We start from the raw sequence: 19,643 nt of genomic DNA on the forward strand, positions 1-19,643 counted from the left end.
TCTTCCCAGACTGAGCGTGTTCCTCACAGGGAGCAGCTCCCCAGTGAACACTGGATGACACCCCTGCCAGTGCCCACTTGCATCTCTGTGACTCAAGCCTGGGGGTTGCAGGAGGTTGTAGCTGGTCTCTCTACTGCCCATTCTCCCCACGCAGTCGTGCCCATTAGATCTACCTAAATCACCTCTTGGGAACACTTTTGTGCTAAGAATTGTTCAGAATGAAATCGTAGTTCCTTTAGCTTGATTACAGCCTTCCAAAATCTGCCCCTAAATCTACCATGTCTTCCGCAACCACTATAGATTTTAATTCTGAGAAGTACTCATAGAACTTTTGCTGAGTGAATGAAGAATATGTGAACGAATGCATTCTGTAGAGTGGATGTTTTTGCAAATGGAGTCCATGGCCAGGGAACCCTGGGGGTGGGGTCTTCTAGAAGTCTGTTAACATGGGAGCAAGGATTTGGGCGATTTATCATCCAAGCTCAGTGAGCTGGACCAGGGACAAAGCCTCATCCAGTGAGAGAGATTTTAAGTACAGAATCCAGGCTGTCTCTCATGTCTGCCCAATCTGGCCTGTAGGTACATATTTTTCCTAGTTCCATGTTGAGAGTGGGGCCATAGGTAGGAGCTGAAGAACTTTCCCTATGAAGCTCTAGACTTTGGGTGCAGAAGCTAGCTTCTTGGGACCTCAGCATGGACCAGCTCAGGCCCTAAAGCATCCAGGGTCAGCAGTGGACCAGGTCAGACAAGGCAGTGGCAGGCAGGAACCCACTGAAAACACATGGAAGGCATTTCACTCATGGGGGCAGGGGTTTCTGCTTTAGGCAGGGTAAGAATGGGCAATCTGATTTCTGATGTCTCTGTCAGGAGACCCCTGGGGAATCTTGGTGAATAAATTTGAGGGTGCCAATTAGAGGCTGAGCCTTCTGGTGTCCCCCACTACTTTCCCTCCCTTCACAGACACATTGCTATGGCCCAGGTCAAAGGCTTGCCCCTTTGGGGTGCCTTCCCTGAACTCCCTGGTTGGAAGTAGCTCCTTTCCACTCCCCTGCAAATTCTACATCTTCTTCTTGGAGTGGTGGGACAGTGCTCAGGCCACATGGCCTAGTGGCTAGATGTTCAATAGCTCATTTCCCTGCATGGCTCCATAGGCACAATTCCTTCCCATCCTCCTGAGTATGTGGTGCCCTGGGCAGAGTCAGGAACTTAAAGATATTTCTTGACGGAATGGTAGTTCAAGAGTTTGCGCTGTACCTAAAAGGATACAATTAAAGTGAAAAGGCCATCTATAGGATGGGAGAAAATATTGCTAATTATTACCTGATAAGGGGTTAATTTCAGAATATATACTTCTACAATTCAACAATTAAAAAAAAACGAATTGGAAAATGAATTCAAAGGATTTGAATAGACATTTCTCCAAAGAAGACATACAAATGTCCAAAAAGCATAGGAAAAGATGCTCAACACCACCAATCATTAGGGAAGTGCACATTAAAACCAGAATGAGATGTCACTTCACACCCAGTAGAATGATTTCTGTAAAGAAACAATAGAAAAATAAATGTTGGTGAGAATGAGGAGAAATTGGAACCCCTGTGTACTGTTGTAATGCAAAATGGTGCAGCTGCTAGTGGAAAGCAGTATGGCGGTTCCTCAAAAATTAGAACTACCACATGATTCAGCAATCCCACTTCTGGTTCTATTTCCAAAGGAACTGAAAGTAGAGTCTCAAAGGTATTTGTACACTCATGTTCATAGCAGCACTATTCACAAAAGCCAAGAGGTGGAAGTAATCCAAATGTTCCATCAATAGATGAATGGATACGTAAAATGTGGTATATACACACAATGGAATATTATTCCATTTTAAAAAAGAATGAAATTCTGACACATGCTGCAATATGGATGAACCTTGAGGACATTATGCAAGTAAAATAAGCCAGTCACAAAAAGACAAATATTATATGATTTCACTAATGTAGCCAAATTTACAGAGACAGAAAATAGAAGGGTGGGGGGGAGGCGGGGGGAATGGGAAGTTGTTTCCTGGATACAGTTTCAGTTTTGCAAGATGGGTAGAGTTCCTGGAGATTGGTTGCACACAGTGTGAATATACTTAACACTACTGAACCGTACTCTTAAAAATGGCTAAGTCGGTAAATTTTATGTATGTCTTACCACAACTAAAAATAAGTTTTAAAAAAGGAGTTCTGCACTGAATTGACCCATTCAGATTATTCACTAGGCAAACTTGTTGGAAAGCAGCCCCCTTGCAGATCTGGGATTTGTTACTTGGCCAACAGAACACCTTGAGCAGAGGTAGGTACTCCTTACGTTCCTAGGGAAATATGAAAGGCCCTCACTCCTCAGAGTGCAGTTCTTGGACCTGAGTGACAGCATCACCCAGGCTCCTTAGAGACTCAGAACCTCAGGCCCTACCCCAAGCTTGAAGATTGGAATCTGCATTTTAATAGGCTTCCAGGCAATTCATGCAAATATATGCCTGAAAAGCCTGGCCTAGAGGGGATCCTCTCTGGGAAGTAGGATAATAAAAGTAGGGGTGAGTGGCACAGTCACCAAACAGTCTTTGGGGTGACCAGCCCTCTCCCAACTTAGATATGGGAAAACCGAGGCCCTGAGGCCCATAGAGGCTTGCACCAGAGAGGCTGCTGGACGCATGTAGCTGGAATTGGTCACTGGAAACTGACTTCACACGTGCTGACTTGTCCGTCTTCTAGCTGTGTGCTCTTGGATCTGCTTACTTAAGTGTGGAATAATGAGTACAGGTAACGGCATACAGGTGCCCAGGGCAGTACCTGCTCTTGCCCTTATTGCCAGAAGTCACATTTCAGGAGAGTACAGTGGAGAGAGATGAAGATGCCACCAGTGCCCAGGGTTCTAGCTCCAAGTGTAGGCAGAAGGGGGCTGGCGGTGGTCAGTGATGCCAATGAGCAAATTTGGGCATTCGTTCATGAATATGTTCATTCCAGAACAAGTATGAATGCTTGACCAGTAAGGACCTGTGGATCTGGCAGTGAGGATGAGCTGGGGCTGTCTGCAGGCAGAGGCCCCCTCAGCACAGGGTGTGCCAGGATCGGCCCCCTCAGCTGCAGCCCCAGAATGAGGAACCTCCGGCCATGGCCCTTATAGACCCCCCCTACCCCCCCCCCCCAATACAACCTAATATTCAGGGGCTGGGCCAGGAGGGGCAACACTGTGCATGGCCCTCCCGCAGCTCTCGAGCTGAGCCAAGCGGCAGCCCTCGGGCTGCTTTTTATACACGCAGGGGCTGGGCCCAGGGATCTGCGGGGTACATAGGGTACAGACATCATCACGCATCGCAAGGGCGTGAGGCACCTGCACTAGGCTGCAGCCAGCCTGGCTGGGGCGCAGGCGGTGACCTTGTGCCATGGGCGCCCTTCCCACCTCCGAGGACCATGGTATGCTTCGGAAGCCAGTGGTCCACCCCTCCTTGGGTGGGTCGCTCTACTTGGCCCACACCTGAGTCCCTTCACCTGGCTCCCAGCGCTTGGTGCCTCTTCACTGCAGGTTCTGCGCTAAGCTCCCTAACTTGGTTCCACACCAGGCACCTCGCCTAGGCCTCCACTACCTGGTCACCCTTCCCTCCATCCTCCGAAGCGGGTCGCCACCCTGGGATCGCACCCGAGTTCTCCCTCCCATCCTCGTGCCGGGCCCCACCTTGTGCACCTGCCCGCTCGCTCCCGCACCGGCGCCGCGCTTCCGACGCCTGGGCTTGGCCTGCCGCTCAGTATGAGGCAGTGGCGCCCCGGGACGCAGCCGCCCTGGCTCGGGCACCCCGGCCGCAGGTCCAAGGGCAGAGCGCGGGAGGCCCTCGGTCGGAGTCGCGACCGAGCTACGGTCTCGGTGGTGCGCAACCGCGGAGAGCCTAGTAAACAACAACCTCCCGGAGCCCCAGTCTTTCTTCCTCTTCCATTTAGACACGGCAGGGGAAGCAGCAAGGCGAAGTCTCCTTGCAAACGCCGAGGCGACAAGGGTCAGGATGCGGAGCACGGAGAGCAGCGCGCTGCCGCTGCCGCTGCCGCTGCCGCTGCCCCAGACTCGCAAGCTCGGGTACGCGGGGCTTCGTGCTCCGCGGGTCCTGGGGCCTCTCCGTGCGCTCCCCTGGGAAGCTCCTCAAAGAGATCACAAAACGGGCCCCGCCCCCAGGAAAAGGGCCGCGGAAAGTGAAACTCCGTGAGTCAGCGGCCCTGGCTCGCTGGGCCGCCCGCAGAGGCGCCGCCCCCGGCCGCCGACCCGCTGCCCGCGGAGGACCGGGAGGTGCGGCCCGGGGCGGCATTTCCCCCGCCCGAGGCCGCACGGCGCGAGGCATGGCCTGCGGGGCTGCGCCGCCGGGGCCCCAGCTGCTGGCCTTCGCGCGGTTCCGGGAGTCGAGCCGGCGGCCGCTCGCCTACGGCTATGGGCCGCGCAGCCTGCGGGAGCTGCGCCAGCGCGAATTCGGCCGCCTGGCAGGTGAGGCTGGCGGGGCGCCCGTGCGGTGGACCGGGCAGGGAGGACGGGGCGGGCGCGCGGCTTCTGGAACTGGGGTGGAAGGAGCTTTGGCTCTAGGTGGGAGCGGCTCACCTTATTTGGGATACGTTTTGGACCGAAAGACCTGGAGAGACGTGTCCACGCGTCCGCCTCGTGGACCCGGCTCCCCGAGGTCCCACCTGCAGCCCAAGAGTTCCTGCGATCTAGCTCCTTAGGCTTTTCCCGCGGTGCAGGACCAGCCTCGTCCCTCCCTTACTCCTTACTCACCTGCTCCTACTCGCCCACCGCGGGCCGGCCTTAGGATTCATTCCTTTGCCCAGGCTTGCTAGGGTTGCAAAATGCGGGGATGTCCTGCCGCCGCGGCTGTTGGGGCGCTCGCCCGCCCGCGAACAGGTGCAGTGCGCGGGTGGCCAGGGCGCGGGGCGGGGGGCGCGCGCCGTGGCGACCCAGAGGCTACAGCCTCTGGAGACTGAGCTCACACGCATCTTTTATTTTCGAAGCCTCAGTTTTCTCAGGCGTGCAGTCAGAACAATGCCTCCGAGCTCTAGCTCGCCGGGCGACTCCCATTCGCAAAACGGGCACTTTGAGCTTTACGGGCAGGGCGAGCCTGTAAACTGGACACAAGGCCCGGGATCACATCGTCCCTTCGGTTTCCGCAGGACGGAACAGGCTGGTCGAATTTCAAGTCGAGCTTCATCTGGTCCTTGCTGCAGGGCGAGAGGGCTCCCGCACCTGTGGGGACTGTGTAGGGACTCGCTCTTTTTTTTTTTTTTTTTTTTAATTTTTATTTACTTATCACAGTCACACACACACACAGAGAGAGAGAGAGAGAGGCAGAGACACAGGCAGAGGGAGAAGCAGGCTCCATGCACCGGGAGCCCGACGTGGGATAAGTTCCCGGGTCTCCAGGATCACGCCCTGGGCCAAAGGCAGGCGCTAAACTGCTGCGCCCCCCAGGGATCCCCGGGACTCGCTCTTTTAAGGGACCTCAAGTGAGGGGCGGCCTCGAGCCTCAGAACCGCGGGCCGCGGGGCAGGGAGGGCCCGCAGGTGACGTGGGCTCGGTGGTGGCTGCCCGAGTTGACTCGTACTCACTCTGTCGCAGTGAGCAACTAACTGGTGACTGCTTCCTTGCTTGTGGCACAACAGCCACCCTGGCGTAATATTTCATTAATCGGGTAGCTGATTTCAGCTCTTTTGAGTCACTTTCTCCTGTTTGGGAGAGTGACTGGTTTTTTCTCTTGGAGGGCTTTCAGGGCTGTGGCCTCGCTCTGTGTGTCTCCTGTCTGTACCTCAGTAGGGACCTCGGGAGGGAGACCGTGGGCCTTCTGGTGTCCTCTCTACCACCTGCCCATTCTTCCTAGTGGCACATCCACCTGAAGGAGACAGCACCTCACCCCAATGCTTCTGCCTGCTGTCCCTGAAAGTTTGTATTATGGAAATTTCCACCCTAGGAGTAGACTGGGACAATGAACACCCACAGAGGTGGAGGGAGGGAGGGAGGCTCCCCATTCTTTTGAAGAAAGTTTAGAGGCTGTTTTGGTGCAGCCCATAATTATTTCTGCACCACACCTGCTTAATCTCCTAATCCCTCCAGCTCAGGTCCCTCACACCCATCACTGGCTGACCTCTCCCCTGAAGACTACCCTGGGGAAGTAGAAGTATGTTCTGGGCCCCTACTTGTTTACTTGTGTCCCTCAGAGAGCAGCACCTTTTCCCTTAAATGTAAAATTTAGATGTGATAGCCAGGACCCCAGGCTTCAGAGCCCCTTTAAAATCTACCATATTGGGACACCTGGGTGGCTCAGTGGTTGAGCGTCTGCCTTTGGCGTGATCCTGGGGTCCTGGGATTGAGTCCCACATCAGGATCCTGCAGGGAGCTTGCTTCTCTCTCTACCTGTGTCTCTTGCCTCTCTGTCTGTGTCTCTCATGAATAAATGAATAAAATCTTTTAAAAAAATCTACTGTTTTATATTCTATCATCTATCTATCTATCTATCTATCTATCTATCTATCTATCATCTATCTATCTATCATCTATCTATCTACCTAGTGCAAGTTCCCAGCATTTCCTCTACATTAATAGTTCAAGTAGAGTTTTGTGAATTAAACCCACCCCTTCCATGGCTGGGAGTCTTGGAACATAAGCACGCACTTTTTTTTTCTCTCACAGATCAGGGAAAAACAAACAAAACAAAATAACATAACCTTCATCTCCTCTTCTTTTCCCCTTCCTCCTTCTCCTCATAGTTTTTGTGCAGGCTGGAGAGTTTTTCGGTTACGTGGTAGCTCTAGATAATTACATGCTTAATCTTTAAATGCTGAAACATTTTGCCTAACCAATTGGTTGGGAATTCCCTTCTCTTGGTGAAAGGAGCATATTGAATTTTCAGATGTGGTACAAATGGTTCTTGAAGTCTCAGAGCGCTGATGGATAGCCACTCACCCTGTATAGAACTGAGAACTGAAGAGGCAAGGTCTAGAAGAGACCCTGGAATTTCCTTCTTGAAGACCCAATACCAGTGGGGTCATTTGCTTGCTTCTTCTAATAACAGTCAAATCTCAGTGGGTGTTACTATATGCCAAGCACTAAACTGGGCTCTGTTTACAGACTCTTTTAATCCGCATCCCATCTGCAGGTAAAGGAACAGGGATCCAGAGTGGCTAGTGATAGAGCAAAATTCAGTCAGGTTGGCTGACTTGGATTCTGCACTGTTAACCACGGTGCTAGCTGGCTTCTCAGATCTCTAGCTAATCTAACAGGGCTGACTGGTTTTGCAAAATTAACTACTGGACCAAAGGCCAAAGTAGCCTTCTCCCAAAAGGCTTCCTTGCCCTGCAGAAGACTGTGGGCAAGACACGTGGTGCTCCTTGGGAACCCCTTAGGTTTCACATGTTCACCGGGGCTTCACAAAAGCATCTCCCTGATGTGTGCCTAGACAGAAGCCTGTCTTTTGGTATGGTGCATTTGTATTTCTGAATCTTCAGTTAAAGAGAACGTTATTCTAAAACTAATTTTTTTGGATTAGGTAGTATCTTTACACAGCACTCCAAAGGTGCCAAAGAACGGTAAAGGGCCAGGGAGCCCCCTCTCACTCCAGCCACAGCCATGGTGGCTGCCCCAGGGTCAGCTCCTGCCACTTGTGTCCTGTGTCTCTTTTGAGTTGTTGTCTATATTTATATGAGTGTGTACAGTTTTTTTAATCACGTAATTGAGACATAACATCTGTTAACTGACACAGTTTACATTTATTTCTTTATGGTCTTTCTCTGTCACTATCATACCAGCTTTTTTATCTACTGTTGTGTCTCCACCACTTAGAATAGTGCCTGGCACACAGTAATTACTCAATAAACATTTCTTGAATGTAAAAATACAATAAACGAGGAAATAAAAGGAAACTTAATTGGCCTGATAAAGGCTATCTTCAAGAAATCCACCGCTAATATCATACTTACTGGCAAAAGACTGACAGCTTTATTTCTAAGATCAGGAATAAGACAAGGGTGTCTGGTCTCACCACTGCTATTCAACATCATACTAGGGGTTCTAACCAGGACAATTAGGCAAGTAAATGGAACAAAAGTCACCCAGATTGGAAAACATTTCTATTTGTGGATAACATAACCTTGTATATAGAAAAATCCTAAAGAATCCACATATAAAACTATTAGAACTAAAAAACAAGCTCAGCAAGGTTACAGGATAGAAGCTCAATATACAAATATCAACCTGATTTCTATACACTAGTAAGAAAAGCTATGAAAATTAAATAAAGGAAAGCTTCAGAAAGAATAAAATACATAGAAATAAATTTATCAAAAGAAGTAGAAAGCGAACACTGAAGACTACAACATGTCATTGAAAGAAAGCAATAAAGGAAGACTTAAATTAATGGAAAGACATCCTATATTCATGAATTTGAAGACTAAGTATTGCTAACATGACAATACCCCCCAAACTGATCTGCAGATTGAATGTCATTCCAACCAAAATCCTAGGTACCTTTTTGCAGCAATTGACAAATTGATCCTAAAATTCATATAGAGATGGGAGGGACCCAACTAGCCAAAGCAACCTTGGGAGGGAACAAAGTTGAAGGCCTCACACTTCCCATAAAAGTAAAGTAAGTAAAATTTATGTAAAGTTACAGTAATCAAGACAATGTGGTATGAGGACAGAGGCATGAAACAATGGAGTAGAATTGTAAGTCCGAAATAAACCCACACATCCATGGTCAATTGCTTTTTAACAGAAGGCCAAGACTATTCAATAGAGGAAAGAATAGTCTCTTCAACAAATAGTGTGGGGGCAGCTGGTATCCACACACAAAAGAATGAAGGTGGACCCCTACCTCACACTATATTTGAAAATTAACTGAAAAAAAAAATAATGAGGCACTTGGGTGGCTCAGTGGTTGAGCATCTGCCTTTGGCTCAGGGCATGATGCCAGGATCCTGGGATCGAGTCCTGCATGAGGCTCCCCAAAGGGAGCCTGCTTCTTCCTCTGCCTATGTCTCTGCCTTTCTCTCTGTGTCTCTCATGAATAAATAAGAGGATAAATAAATAAATAAAATCTTTAAATATAAAATAAATAAATAAAATCTTTATTGTCATTGAAAGAAAGTAATAAATAAATAAATAAAATCTTTAAAAATTTTAACTAAAAATGGACTAAAGTCCGAAATACAAGAGCTAAAAATATAAAACTCTTAGAAGAAAGCATAAGCAATAATCATCAGGACCTTGAATTAGGAATGGTTTCTTATGTCACTAAAATTACAAGCAACAGTAATAACAGAAATAGAAAAATTGGACTTCATCAAAACTAAAAACTTTTATGCTTCAATGGATGCCACCAAAAAAGGACAACTGACCGAATGGGAGAAAACAGATGTCCCCATAAAAACTTGCACATAAATAGTCATTGCAGCATTACTTATAGCAGGCAAAAAATAGAAACCACCCACGTTTATCATTGGATGAATGGATAAACAAAATGTAGTGCGTCCATACAGTAGAATATTATTCAGTCATAAAAATGAATGACATGAAAATATGGATGCTAAGTGGAAGAAAGCAGACACAAAAGGCCACATAGTATATGATTTCATTTATGTGAAATGCCCAGAATCCACAAATCTATAGAGACAGAAAGTAGATTAGTGATTGCCAGGGGCTGGGGCTGGGTAGATTGGGGAGTGATTGGCAGTGGGTATGGGCTCTCTTTTTGGGATGAATGAAATTGTTCAAAAATTAGATAATGGTGATGGTTGCACAACTTTATGGATCTGCTAAAAGCACCACTAAAAGGGTGAATGTTATGGTATGGGAATTATATCTCAATAAAGCTGTTACACAAGAAACAAAAAAAAAAAATCCATTCTTCACAAAACAACAGAAAAAAATCCATTTAAGTGAATGAAAGGAGGAATGAATATTCACACTGTATGTTCTCAGAAGTGTTATCTTAGAGTTTACTCCATGTCAGTACTTAAAAAGTACTAGATGGAGGTACAAGAATTCTTTATTTTAAACACATGTTCATGGACATTTAAGTCATTTCCAGTCTCTGGCTACTGCAGACAATGCTGCACTAAGTGTCCTCATGTGCAGGCCATTTCACAAACCATGGGGATTTATAAGGTGAATTCTTAGAAGAGGGATTGCCGGGTCAAGGAGGGTTTGCATTTTCTTTTCTTTTTTAAAGATTTACTTATTTATTTGGGAGAGAGAGAGAAAATGGGGGGGGGGGCAGTGGGAGAAGGAGATAGAATCTTAAGCAGATTCCCTGCTGAGTTTGGAGACCCATGCAGGACTTGATCCCCCTGAGATCATGACCTGAGCTCAAAAAGAGTTGGACACTTAACCAACTGTGCCACCCAGGTGCCCTGTGGATTTGCATTTGAAAGTGTAACCCATATTGACAAACTACTGTCCATAAAGAAACTGTATCAGTGTAGCCTCCAACCAGCCATGTCCCAGCAGGCCTCTTTTCCAGCACCTTTACCCACACGGTGAGTTATCCAACCTGGTCTCCACCATCTGATGAGAAAACCTCCGCATTTCCCTCTCATCTAAATTTGCCTATATCTCTGTTTATGAAAGAGGCTAGAAAGATTGTTTACAACTCTAGTATTTTCCAGAGCTCTCAGAACTGGTCCAGGGTCTAGGGATGGCAAATTCACTGTGGGAAAGCAGACTCAGAGCTCGACCGACCGCCGGGGAAGCAGCAAGGAAATCCTGGGAGGAAGTGAGTCATTCGTGTGAAATTACTTTACCGTCATTAATGACAAATGTCTGTTGGGCTCCTCCTGTGTGTGGGATACTGTTCCTGGTTTTACGAAAGAGCTGGCTAATCAGGCAGCCTTGCTCCGGGCACTAAAGTTGATTACACAGGAGAGTGCAATCTTCCATTGCTCATTCTTACTATTTGGATTAAGAAGCTCCTATCAAGAGGCTGGGAGAAATCAGTAGCCTGGTGGTCCCACTGCTCAAGCTCACCCAGACCAGATCCTGGTAATATAAGTAGAATACCTCTGAAAAACAACCACAGCTTTATTCTATGTTTTCTTTCAGGAACTGTCTACCTTGACCATGCAGGAGCCACGTTGTTCCCCCAGAGTCAGCTCACAAGCTTCACTAATGATCTCATGGAAAATGTTTATGGTAAAGAACAACACACCAAAGCTGACTTTTGCATTGAATAGGAGCCAACTACATTCAGCTGATATATCTCTGCTTACCAAATGTTGGGTTAATAGACCAGAACTGTGCTGAGCACGTAGCACTGAATAGGTCCCGGGGGGTGGGGGTGTGGTCAAGGAAGCCCACAGGTCAGTCCCTATAATACATGTGCTGCCAGGATTAGGAAGAATTGGCTCAGGGACACAATTTACTTCCAGAAGAATGGGTCAATGTCAGAAGGGCACAGAGGTACAAGGTGCTGTGTTTGACAGCAGTATGACCCTGGGGGAGTGCAGTGGAGAGGGTAGGGTGGCAGGAAGGACATTCAGTCCTTTTTTTTTTCTTTTTAAGATGTATTTATTTATTTGAGAGCCAGAGAGAGAGCAAGAACACAGGCAGGAGGGGCAGAGGGAGAGAGAGAGAAACTCAAGCATACTCTGCACTGAGTGAAGAGCCTGACATGGGGCTCGATCTCATGTCCCTGAGAGATCATACCCGAGTCAAAACCAAGAGTTGGATGCTTAATCGACTGCACCATCCAGGCATCCTCATTCTTTCACTCCATAAATGTTTGTTGGGCCACTTGGTATTGGGAGCATGGTGCTAACATGAAGACAAAGGAAGCACTGCCTCTGCCTTCGTGGGCTGTGGCCTAGTACACAGGACCTAATCCTGTAAGCTCCAATATGTAAATGACCAGCTATATGAAGGGCTGTGAACACAAGGCCCTGATACCGTGGTGGGATGTGGCTTCAGAGCCACAGCATTGGCCATTTGAGTGTCAGAAAAAGCTGTTTTAGGAGTGGGGTGGATCCCGGAGGATGAGCAGGAATTCACATGGAGAAGAGAGGGAGAAGGGTATTCCAGGCAGAGGTAATAGCATGAACCAAGACCCATTTGTGGGTCCAGGAATTAGCCCCGGAGTGCAGAGAAGGGGAGGAGAGTGCAGGGGGCCTGAATGGAGAGGTAGGGGCATTGAGGGTACTCTGAGGAGTTTGATGTTTCCTCTAGAAACCATATTCGGTTTCTCCAGACACTTTATCTCCACTGTCCCCCTCTGCATTCCCAGCACCTGTGTACAGGTGCTGCTATCCAACAAGCTAAGGTACAGGTTTGTCCTCACTCCTGGGCCCCAGAGAGGATAGGGAGCTAACCGGAGGCCACTCAGTCAGGAAGTGCTGGGGCTGAGGGAGCTGGATCTCCAGGCATTTGGGTTCCAGAGCGCAAGGCCTTGGCCCTCACCAGACTCCCTCAGTTCATGACAATCCTATCATGCCCCAATATGATCCTGGGCAGCCAGCAGATATTTAAATCTAGAGAAGAGTTTCTAGAGGAGATGGCAGTGAGGGACCTTATCTTGACTTTAATCCATGATTTGCAAAGAGATCCACAAATCTTCTCTAACTCTTTGCAAGAGTCATAACTGTGGGCACGGTGACAGAATCTAGACTGGAGGTGGTGCTGAGCTAAAAACTAGAGTGTTGAGAGGCTATTCGGGTAAGTACCAAGTCTCACAGGTTACTGGTGCTTATGGAAAAGGAATAGTGGTAGCTTCAGTGGCCAGAAATCCAGTGTGACCAGATGGCATGGTAGAAACAGGAAATGAGAAAACAAATGAACAAACAAAAAAAGTCAAGACTGCGTTAACGTGCACATGTAGTCCTGCTCCTAAGAAATGTTTGTGCCTGACTCCTGCATGTCCAGCCCCTGGAGAGGTCTGTGTCCTCACCCGGGGTGTTGTGTTTTGAGGGAGGTAATGATACTTCAGGACCCACTCAGGGGAGATGGAAGGAGGGGAGAAAAACTAGGAATTGAAAAGTGAAATTAGTAGAGATGTTAGCCTTGAGCCTGGGCTAAGGGGAGATGTGATGGCCCCCTTCACATATTTGGAGGAATTAGATGTGTTTCTGCGGGAACAAGGCCAGGAGCAGGAGTATGAACACAGGGCAAGAGAGGGGGATTTAGGTGAAGTGGTGTTCATGGCTCTGTCTCATGGCTGGGGAAGGGGCAGCCTCCTGAGGATGTGTACTTGCTTCCCTGGGATTACTGATCAGAACCACCTGTCAGGGAACTTGCAGAAAAGGTTCTAGCATTGGCCTGGCTGCCAATGAGCTGACTTCCATCTCCAGAATGTTCTTCCCAATCCCATCTTGTTCTACTAGTGGGGGGCAGGGGTTGGTTTGTTTGTTTAAAAAAGTATTTTAAAAATCAAGTTATGTTTTACATATTATACAATTCATCTATTTCAAATGTACAATTTAGTGATTTTAGTAACTACCAAGTGATGCTACTATCATTATAAATCATTTAGGGGCAGCCCTGGTGGCTCAGTGGTTTAGCGCCGCCTTCAGCCCAGGGCGTGATCCTGGAGACCGGGGATCGAGTCCCACGTCAGGCTCCCTGCATGGAGCCTGCTTCTCCCTCTGCCTGTGTCTCTGCCTCTCTCTCTTTCTTTCTGCATCTCTCATGAAGAAATAAATAAAATATAAAAAAATAAATCATTTAGAACATTTTCATTCCCCCATAAGATCTCTGATGCCTATTTATTTTTTTTAAGATTTTATTTATTTATTCATGAGAATACACAGAGAGGAGAGAGAGAGAGAGAGAGAGACAGACAGACAGACAGACAGACACAGGCAGAGGGAGAAGCAGGCTCCACGCAGGGAGCCCAACGTGGAACTCGACTTGGGACTCCATCCTGGGTCTCCAGGCGGCGCTAAACTGCTGAGCCACCGGGGCTGCCCCTCTGATGCCTATTTATAATTCATCCCTGTTACCCCCTCAGTCCCAGGCAACCACTAATCCATTACTTTCTGAATATCTTTCTATACAATTGCCTTTGCTGGACATTTCATATAAATGGAATCAAACAATCTGTGACCTCTTAACATGTTTTTTTTTTTTCTCTTAGCATGTGTTTGAGGTTCATTCATGACATAGCCAGTAGATTGTTCCCTTTTTGTTGTGAATACTTTCCAATTGTTCGGATATACAACATCTTGTCTCTCTGCTGATCAGTTGATGGACATTCATGTTGTTCCCAGAATTTGGCTTTACCAATAAACCTCCCTTTGAACATTTCTGTGCATGAATCTTTGTGTGGACATGTGTTTTCATTTCTCTTGAGTGTATCGGAGTGGCATGGCTGGGTCATATAGTAATTGTATGCTTAACTTTTTGAGAAACCAAAAGAGAGGGTTTTGGAGGAACACAAGAGGAGAAACATAAGTAGTGACTTGATGGCTTTGTCTCTGTAACCTGCCAGGTAATCCTCACAGCCAGAATATCAGCAGCAAGCTCACCCACGAAACTGTGGAACACGTGCGCTACAGGTGAGTGGCAGAGGTGCAAGCCTGAGTGGGCACTCCCAGGTGGATGGATTTCTTCCCTACCACCCACCGCATTCCACAAAAGCTCTGAGTTGGTTTCAGGAAGATCGCATTTGGCTAAATGATCACATGCACAGTGACAAATATCAGGGGCAGGGGACGGGAAGGTGTGAGTGAGTAGGTACAGAGCAGGGCTCATCTGAAGCACAGGTGGGTGGCCCTGAGGTGTGCACAGCTGTTGTGTGCAGCTTCAGGCTGATGCCAGAGTGCCTGAGGGCCAGAGTGACCAGGAGGGACCCAATTTCCTAAGTCTCATTTTCAGAGAGAAGAAAAACATTTTCTTTGGGCTTTCATGTTTCATTGGGCATCTTGTTTTATCCATCCCCCCTTTCCTCTGCGCGTAATAATTCCTTTTTAGTAATTTCCAAGTGGTGCCTGAAGTTTCTTGAATGAATATAACAAGTTATTTCCAATTTAAAAGGGAAGCTGGGCTGCCAATTTTAAAAGCACCATGAAACAAGTTGGTGACTTAAAACTTGCTGCAATAGAGCTGAACCAAGGAGAGTGGTCCAAGGAGAGAGTATTTCTAGGGTTGAGGTTGTTGTGGATTTTTATCTTTTTTAAAAAAGATTTATTTATTCATTAATTTATTTGAGAGAGAGAAGGAGAGAGAGAGAGAGAGCACATGAGCACAGGGGGAGACAGAGGGGCGGGAAAGGAGAAAGAGAATCCCAAGCAGACTCCCCATTGAGCATGGAGCTTGACTCAGGGCTTGATCTCACAACCCTAAGATCATGACCTAAGCTGAAATCAAGAGTTGGATGCTCCGGGTACCTGGGTGGCTCAGTCAGTTAAGCATCTGTCTTCAGCCCAGGTTGTGATCCCAGGGTCCTGGGATGGAGCCAAGCCTGTATTGGCCTCCCTGCTCAGTGGGGAGCCTGCTTCTCCCTCTGCTGCACCATCTCCCACTCATGCTTGCGTGCTCTCTCTCTGAAATAAATAAATAAAATCTTTAAAAAAGGAAAAAAAAAAGGAATCAAATGCTCAACAGACAGCTACCCAGGTGCCCCATGGATTTTTTTTTTTAAGGATTTTATTTGTTCATGAGGGAGAGAGAGAGACAGAGACAGAGACACAGTCAGAGGGAGGAGCAGGCTCCATGCTGGGAGCCCAACGTGGGACTCCTGGAGCTCCCAGATCACCCCCTGGGCCAAAGGCAGGCATTAAACCACTGAGCCACCCAGGCATCCTGCCCCATGGATTTTTATCTTATCCATTGAGGGTGGGGACATGGGAGGCAGAGCTGATCTTGCCAGCTTGAACCAGTTTGTCATCTCTTCCTGCTGCTTGCTCTGCCCCTACCCTAACTTTGTAATTGTGGCAAAGCTGATCTGGGTTTTCCCCTAAATATAAAGGGAGAGCGAGAGGTCAAATACAGCTACCCCTGAACATTTGACACTACTGAGACCATGGATTGGCATGATGCTATGCTTCTTCCAGGATTCTGGCGCACTTCCACACCTCCTCAGAGGACTACAGTGTGATTTTCACGGCAGGGAGCACGGCTGCTCTTAAACTGGTGGCGGAGGCCTTCCCGTGGGTGTCCCCAGGCCCGGAGTGCAGCGGGAGCCGGTTCTGTTACCTCACTGACAGCCATACCTCCGTGGTGGGCATGAGGAAGGTCACCACGGCCATGAACGTCACTTCCATCCCAGTCAGGCCAGAGGACATGCGGTTGGCAGAGAGACGGGCTGCTGCCACCAGTGACCCTGACTGCCAGCTTCCGCATCTCTTCTGTTACCCCGCGCAGAGTAACTTTTCCGGGACCAGGTACCCCCTGTCCTGGATAGGAGAGGTCAAGGCTGGGCGGATGTGCCCTGTGAGTGTGCCTGGCAAGTGGTTCGTGCTGCTCGATGCAGCCTCCTATGTGAGCACCTCACCTTTGGACCTGTCGGTCCACCAGGCCGACTTTGTCCCCCTCTCCTTCTATAAGCTCTTTGGATTCCCCACTGGCCTGGGTGCCCTGCTGGTGAATAATTGTGTGGCTCCTCTGCTGAGGAAAACCTACTTTGGAGGGGGCACAGCTGCTGCGTACCTGGCAGGAGAAGACTTCTACATCCCAAGAAGCTCGGTGGCTGAAAGGTAACCTCTCTGTGGGAGTGGCTGATTGGAGTTCAACAAGGCAGGGGTTCTGGCCCACGTCACCTATAGGGTTGTGCACCCAACTGGGCCACTGGGGTTGGAGGGCTTGGATGGAGGCCGGCTGGAGTGTGCCCCAGGTGGCTTAGTGAACTGGACCCCCACTTGGGGGCTTCTCCATAGCTATGAGGGTACAAGGGCTGCAAGCAGGAGAGGTGAAAGACTCTCAGGAGAGGAAGGAAGATAGGCCACCAGGGCTTTTCCCAGAGCACAGGCAAGAGGTACAACAGTTTACTCAAGCAGTCATTTTAAAAGATGGCATTGTTTGGAACAAGTTTGCGTGCATATTGATGGCACAACTGGTTATTATATTTTAAAAGATTTATTTATTTACTCATGAGAGACACACAGAGAGAGAGACAGAGACAGACAGAGACACAGGCAGAGGGAGAAGCAGGCTCCACGCAGGGAGCCCGATGCAGGACTCGATCCCGGGTCTCCAGGGTCACGCCCTGGGCCGAAGGCAGTGCTAAACTGCTTGAGCCACCTGGGCTGCCCCCAAATAAAATCTTTAAACAAACAAACAGAAATAAAAACAACCCAGTTGTTGGTTCACATAATTGATTCACGGCTATTAACACATCGGTTTTATAAAGAAATTAACACTGCAGTAACAGTATTCTGAGCAAACCTCATCTCTAGAATCTTAAAATACAAAGCACAGTGTTTCCACCGAAAGCTTCAACTTGCTTCCGTCACCCACCGGTGGGCTCGCAGAGGCTGCCGTCCCCATCCTTCATGCCAATGCTCGCGGACACCGCCTGCCTCCGAGCCCCCCCCCTGCCCCCCAGCAGGGCGCGGGCGGACTCTGCCTGTCAGGCTCTGGCTCCGCATCCTGCCCCTGCTCTCTGCTCTCTGCTCTGAGCCCTGCAGCCACACGTCAGCCTCCCCCCCTCCCCACGGGGGGCGTCCTCCGACTTTGCGCCCACCACCGTCCCGCCCCGCTGCTGGCTCCCCGCCCATGCGCACTCGCGCCCAGCCGCACTGACGCAGCACTGACGCACTGACGCAGCACTGACGCGCCGACGCCGCGCTGACGTCCTGCCGTTCAGGACGTGTGCGCGCTTCCGCCCGCTCGGGGTGTTCCCTGCGGCCTCCGCCTGGGACGCCCTTCCCTTCTGTGAGCTCTGCTGTTTCGAAATGATCCTTCTGCATCCTCAGTGCACTGTCACCGCTGGCGTGTTGCTTATTTGTCGCGTGTTGTCCCTAGTTTCTGTGCCTCAGGAGAAGGGAAGCACCAGAAGGGCACCTAGGACGGTGCCTGGCGCACAGTGTGTGTGGGCAGTAGAGATTTGATGACTATTTTGGCTAGATCAGAAATCACAGAATGCGACTATCGTGAACACCCTGATAATCCCGGAGGGGTATGTGTGCTGTATTGGGAGCCTCATAATGTTCCCCGAAGCCTGTGGTTCCGCAGGTTGGCATCCTAGACTTCCTAGCGCATTGATCACACCCAACCCACGCCTTGCCAGTGGTGTTCCCTTGGGGTCAAGGGCAGCGTTTTAAGAGCCCGCGGCGCTTGAGGTCTTGTCAAAGTCTTCACGGGGGCAGGATAGCATTTCTCAAGGCGGTGACTGCCTTTTAGGGTCCTTTGTCACCATGGCCATCCGATCCCAAGGAAGCACCCCCAGTGAGCGAGTCAGGGCCAGAACTGGCCCCATCGGTCTCTGTGTGTAAATCCGTCTATCCTGACTGGGAGAGCAGTGGTTTATAAGACAGCAGAGGTAGTCATCGATTATAGCCAAGACTAGAGTCAAAACCTTGTTGCATGCCACAAAATGCACATGGAGATGTTGGCCACAGCTTGACCTTGTTCCCCTCAACCCTGTTACAGGTTTGAAGATGGCACCATCTCCTTCCTTGACGTGATAGCACTAAAACATGGATTCGATGCCCTAGAGCGCCTCACAGGTCAGTGGACCCTTTTATCTATGTGGAATTTGCTCCTGTCACCTGCGTCCTTGAGGGAGCCTTGGAATGGGTGCGGTTTAGATAAGGTAGATAAGGACGTAGGGTCTGTGTGAGCGGCTGGCATTTGGGAGCTGTACCCTGAATGCAGTTGAAGCTTATCCTGAAGAACTTCAGAATGACTTCTGAGGCAAGAGCAAGAGACTGAGGTGCTGTGTGTGTGTGTGTGTGTGTTAAAAGAACATTTTCACAAGTAGGAGATTATTCCAAACCAGGAGATTAGTAGCTTCACAGGAGCAGAGGAGCCATCCTTGGTCCCCAAACTAGGACTGGTTACAGATCCTGAGACCTTATTCAGCTGCTACCTTTCTGGGTCCTCCCTCCTGTCACACTGGGGAGTTATATGATGAGCCCACTTTGCTCATGAGGAGCTAATATTTAGAGAGGTTAAATGCCTTCCCTGGGACCTAATAATTGAGATGGCTGAGATTTCCACCTAGACCATAATAATGCCTAACCCTGAGCCCCAACCACTGTCTCTGTTGTTGGGCTTTGCAGTGATGCAGGTTTTCTTTCCTGGCAAATGTTTGGGGTGTGTGGGCAGGTGGAGGACCCTCACAGTAGGCTGACACACAGAGAGTTGCCACTTCCCATCATGTGGAGCTTGACACAAAGATAGATGACTGGAAGAACGTGTGTCTCATGCACCAGGCGTCCACCATCCTGCTGTGCTCCTGGGCACTCCTCCAGAGGCTGAGGTTCTAGAACTGGGTGGTACTGCTTGGACCATCCATATGGAAATGGAGTTGTGGTGAACCAGGGATGTGGCTTAATGATTAGGTAGCCCTTCCTTTCTCTCTCTTTTGCCACCATAATGGGACTCTTCAGGTTCTTGGCCTGAGCTGGGGGCACACAGGATTCACAGGAGTGGAGGGGGGTCCTGAGGGTAATGCAGAGAGTGTACACTATCCAAGACAAAGAAAAGACAATAAAGACAAGTAT

General features: G+C 49.0%; 1 protein-coding gene across 1 annotated transcript in view; it reads left to right on the plus strand.

Moving 5' to 3' along the window:
* Positions 1-4,209: 4,209 nt before the first annotated feature.
* MOCOS (molybdenum cofactor sulfurase) overlaps positions 4,210-19,643 on the plus strand; it is a 53,506-nt gene continuing 38,072 nt past the window's right edge. Inside the window, exons 1-5 of the mRNA XM_041745887.1 lie at positions 4,210-4,494; positions 11,092-11,181; positions 14,468-14,534; positions 16,032-16,673; positions 18,568-18,644. Of these exons, the coding sequence (XP_041601821.1) occupies positions 4,353-4,494; positions 11,092-11,181; positions 14,468-14,534; positions 16,032-16,673; positions 18,568-18,644 (1,018 nt within the window). The 5' untranslated portion in view covers positions 4,210-4,352. The remainder of the gene's footprint in view (positions 4,495-11,091; positions 11,182-14,467; positions 14,535-16,031; positions 16,674-18,567; positions 18,645-19,643) is intronic.

The sequence above is a fragment of the Vulpes lagopus genome, chromosome 1 (assembly GCF_018345385.1).
Source record: "Vulpes lagopus strain Blue_001 chromosome 1, ASM1834538v1, whole genome shotgun sequence".
NCBI lineage: Eukaryota > Metazoa > Chordata > Mammalia > Carnivora > Canidae > Vulpes > Vulpes lagopus.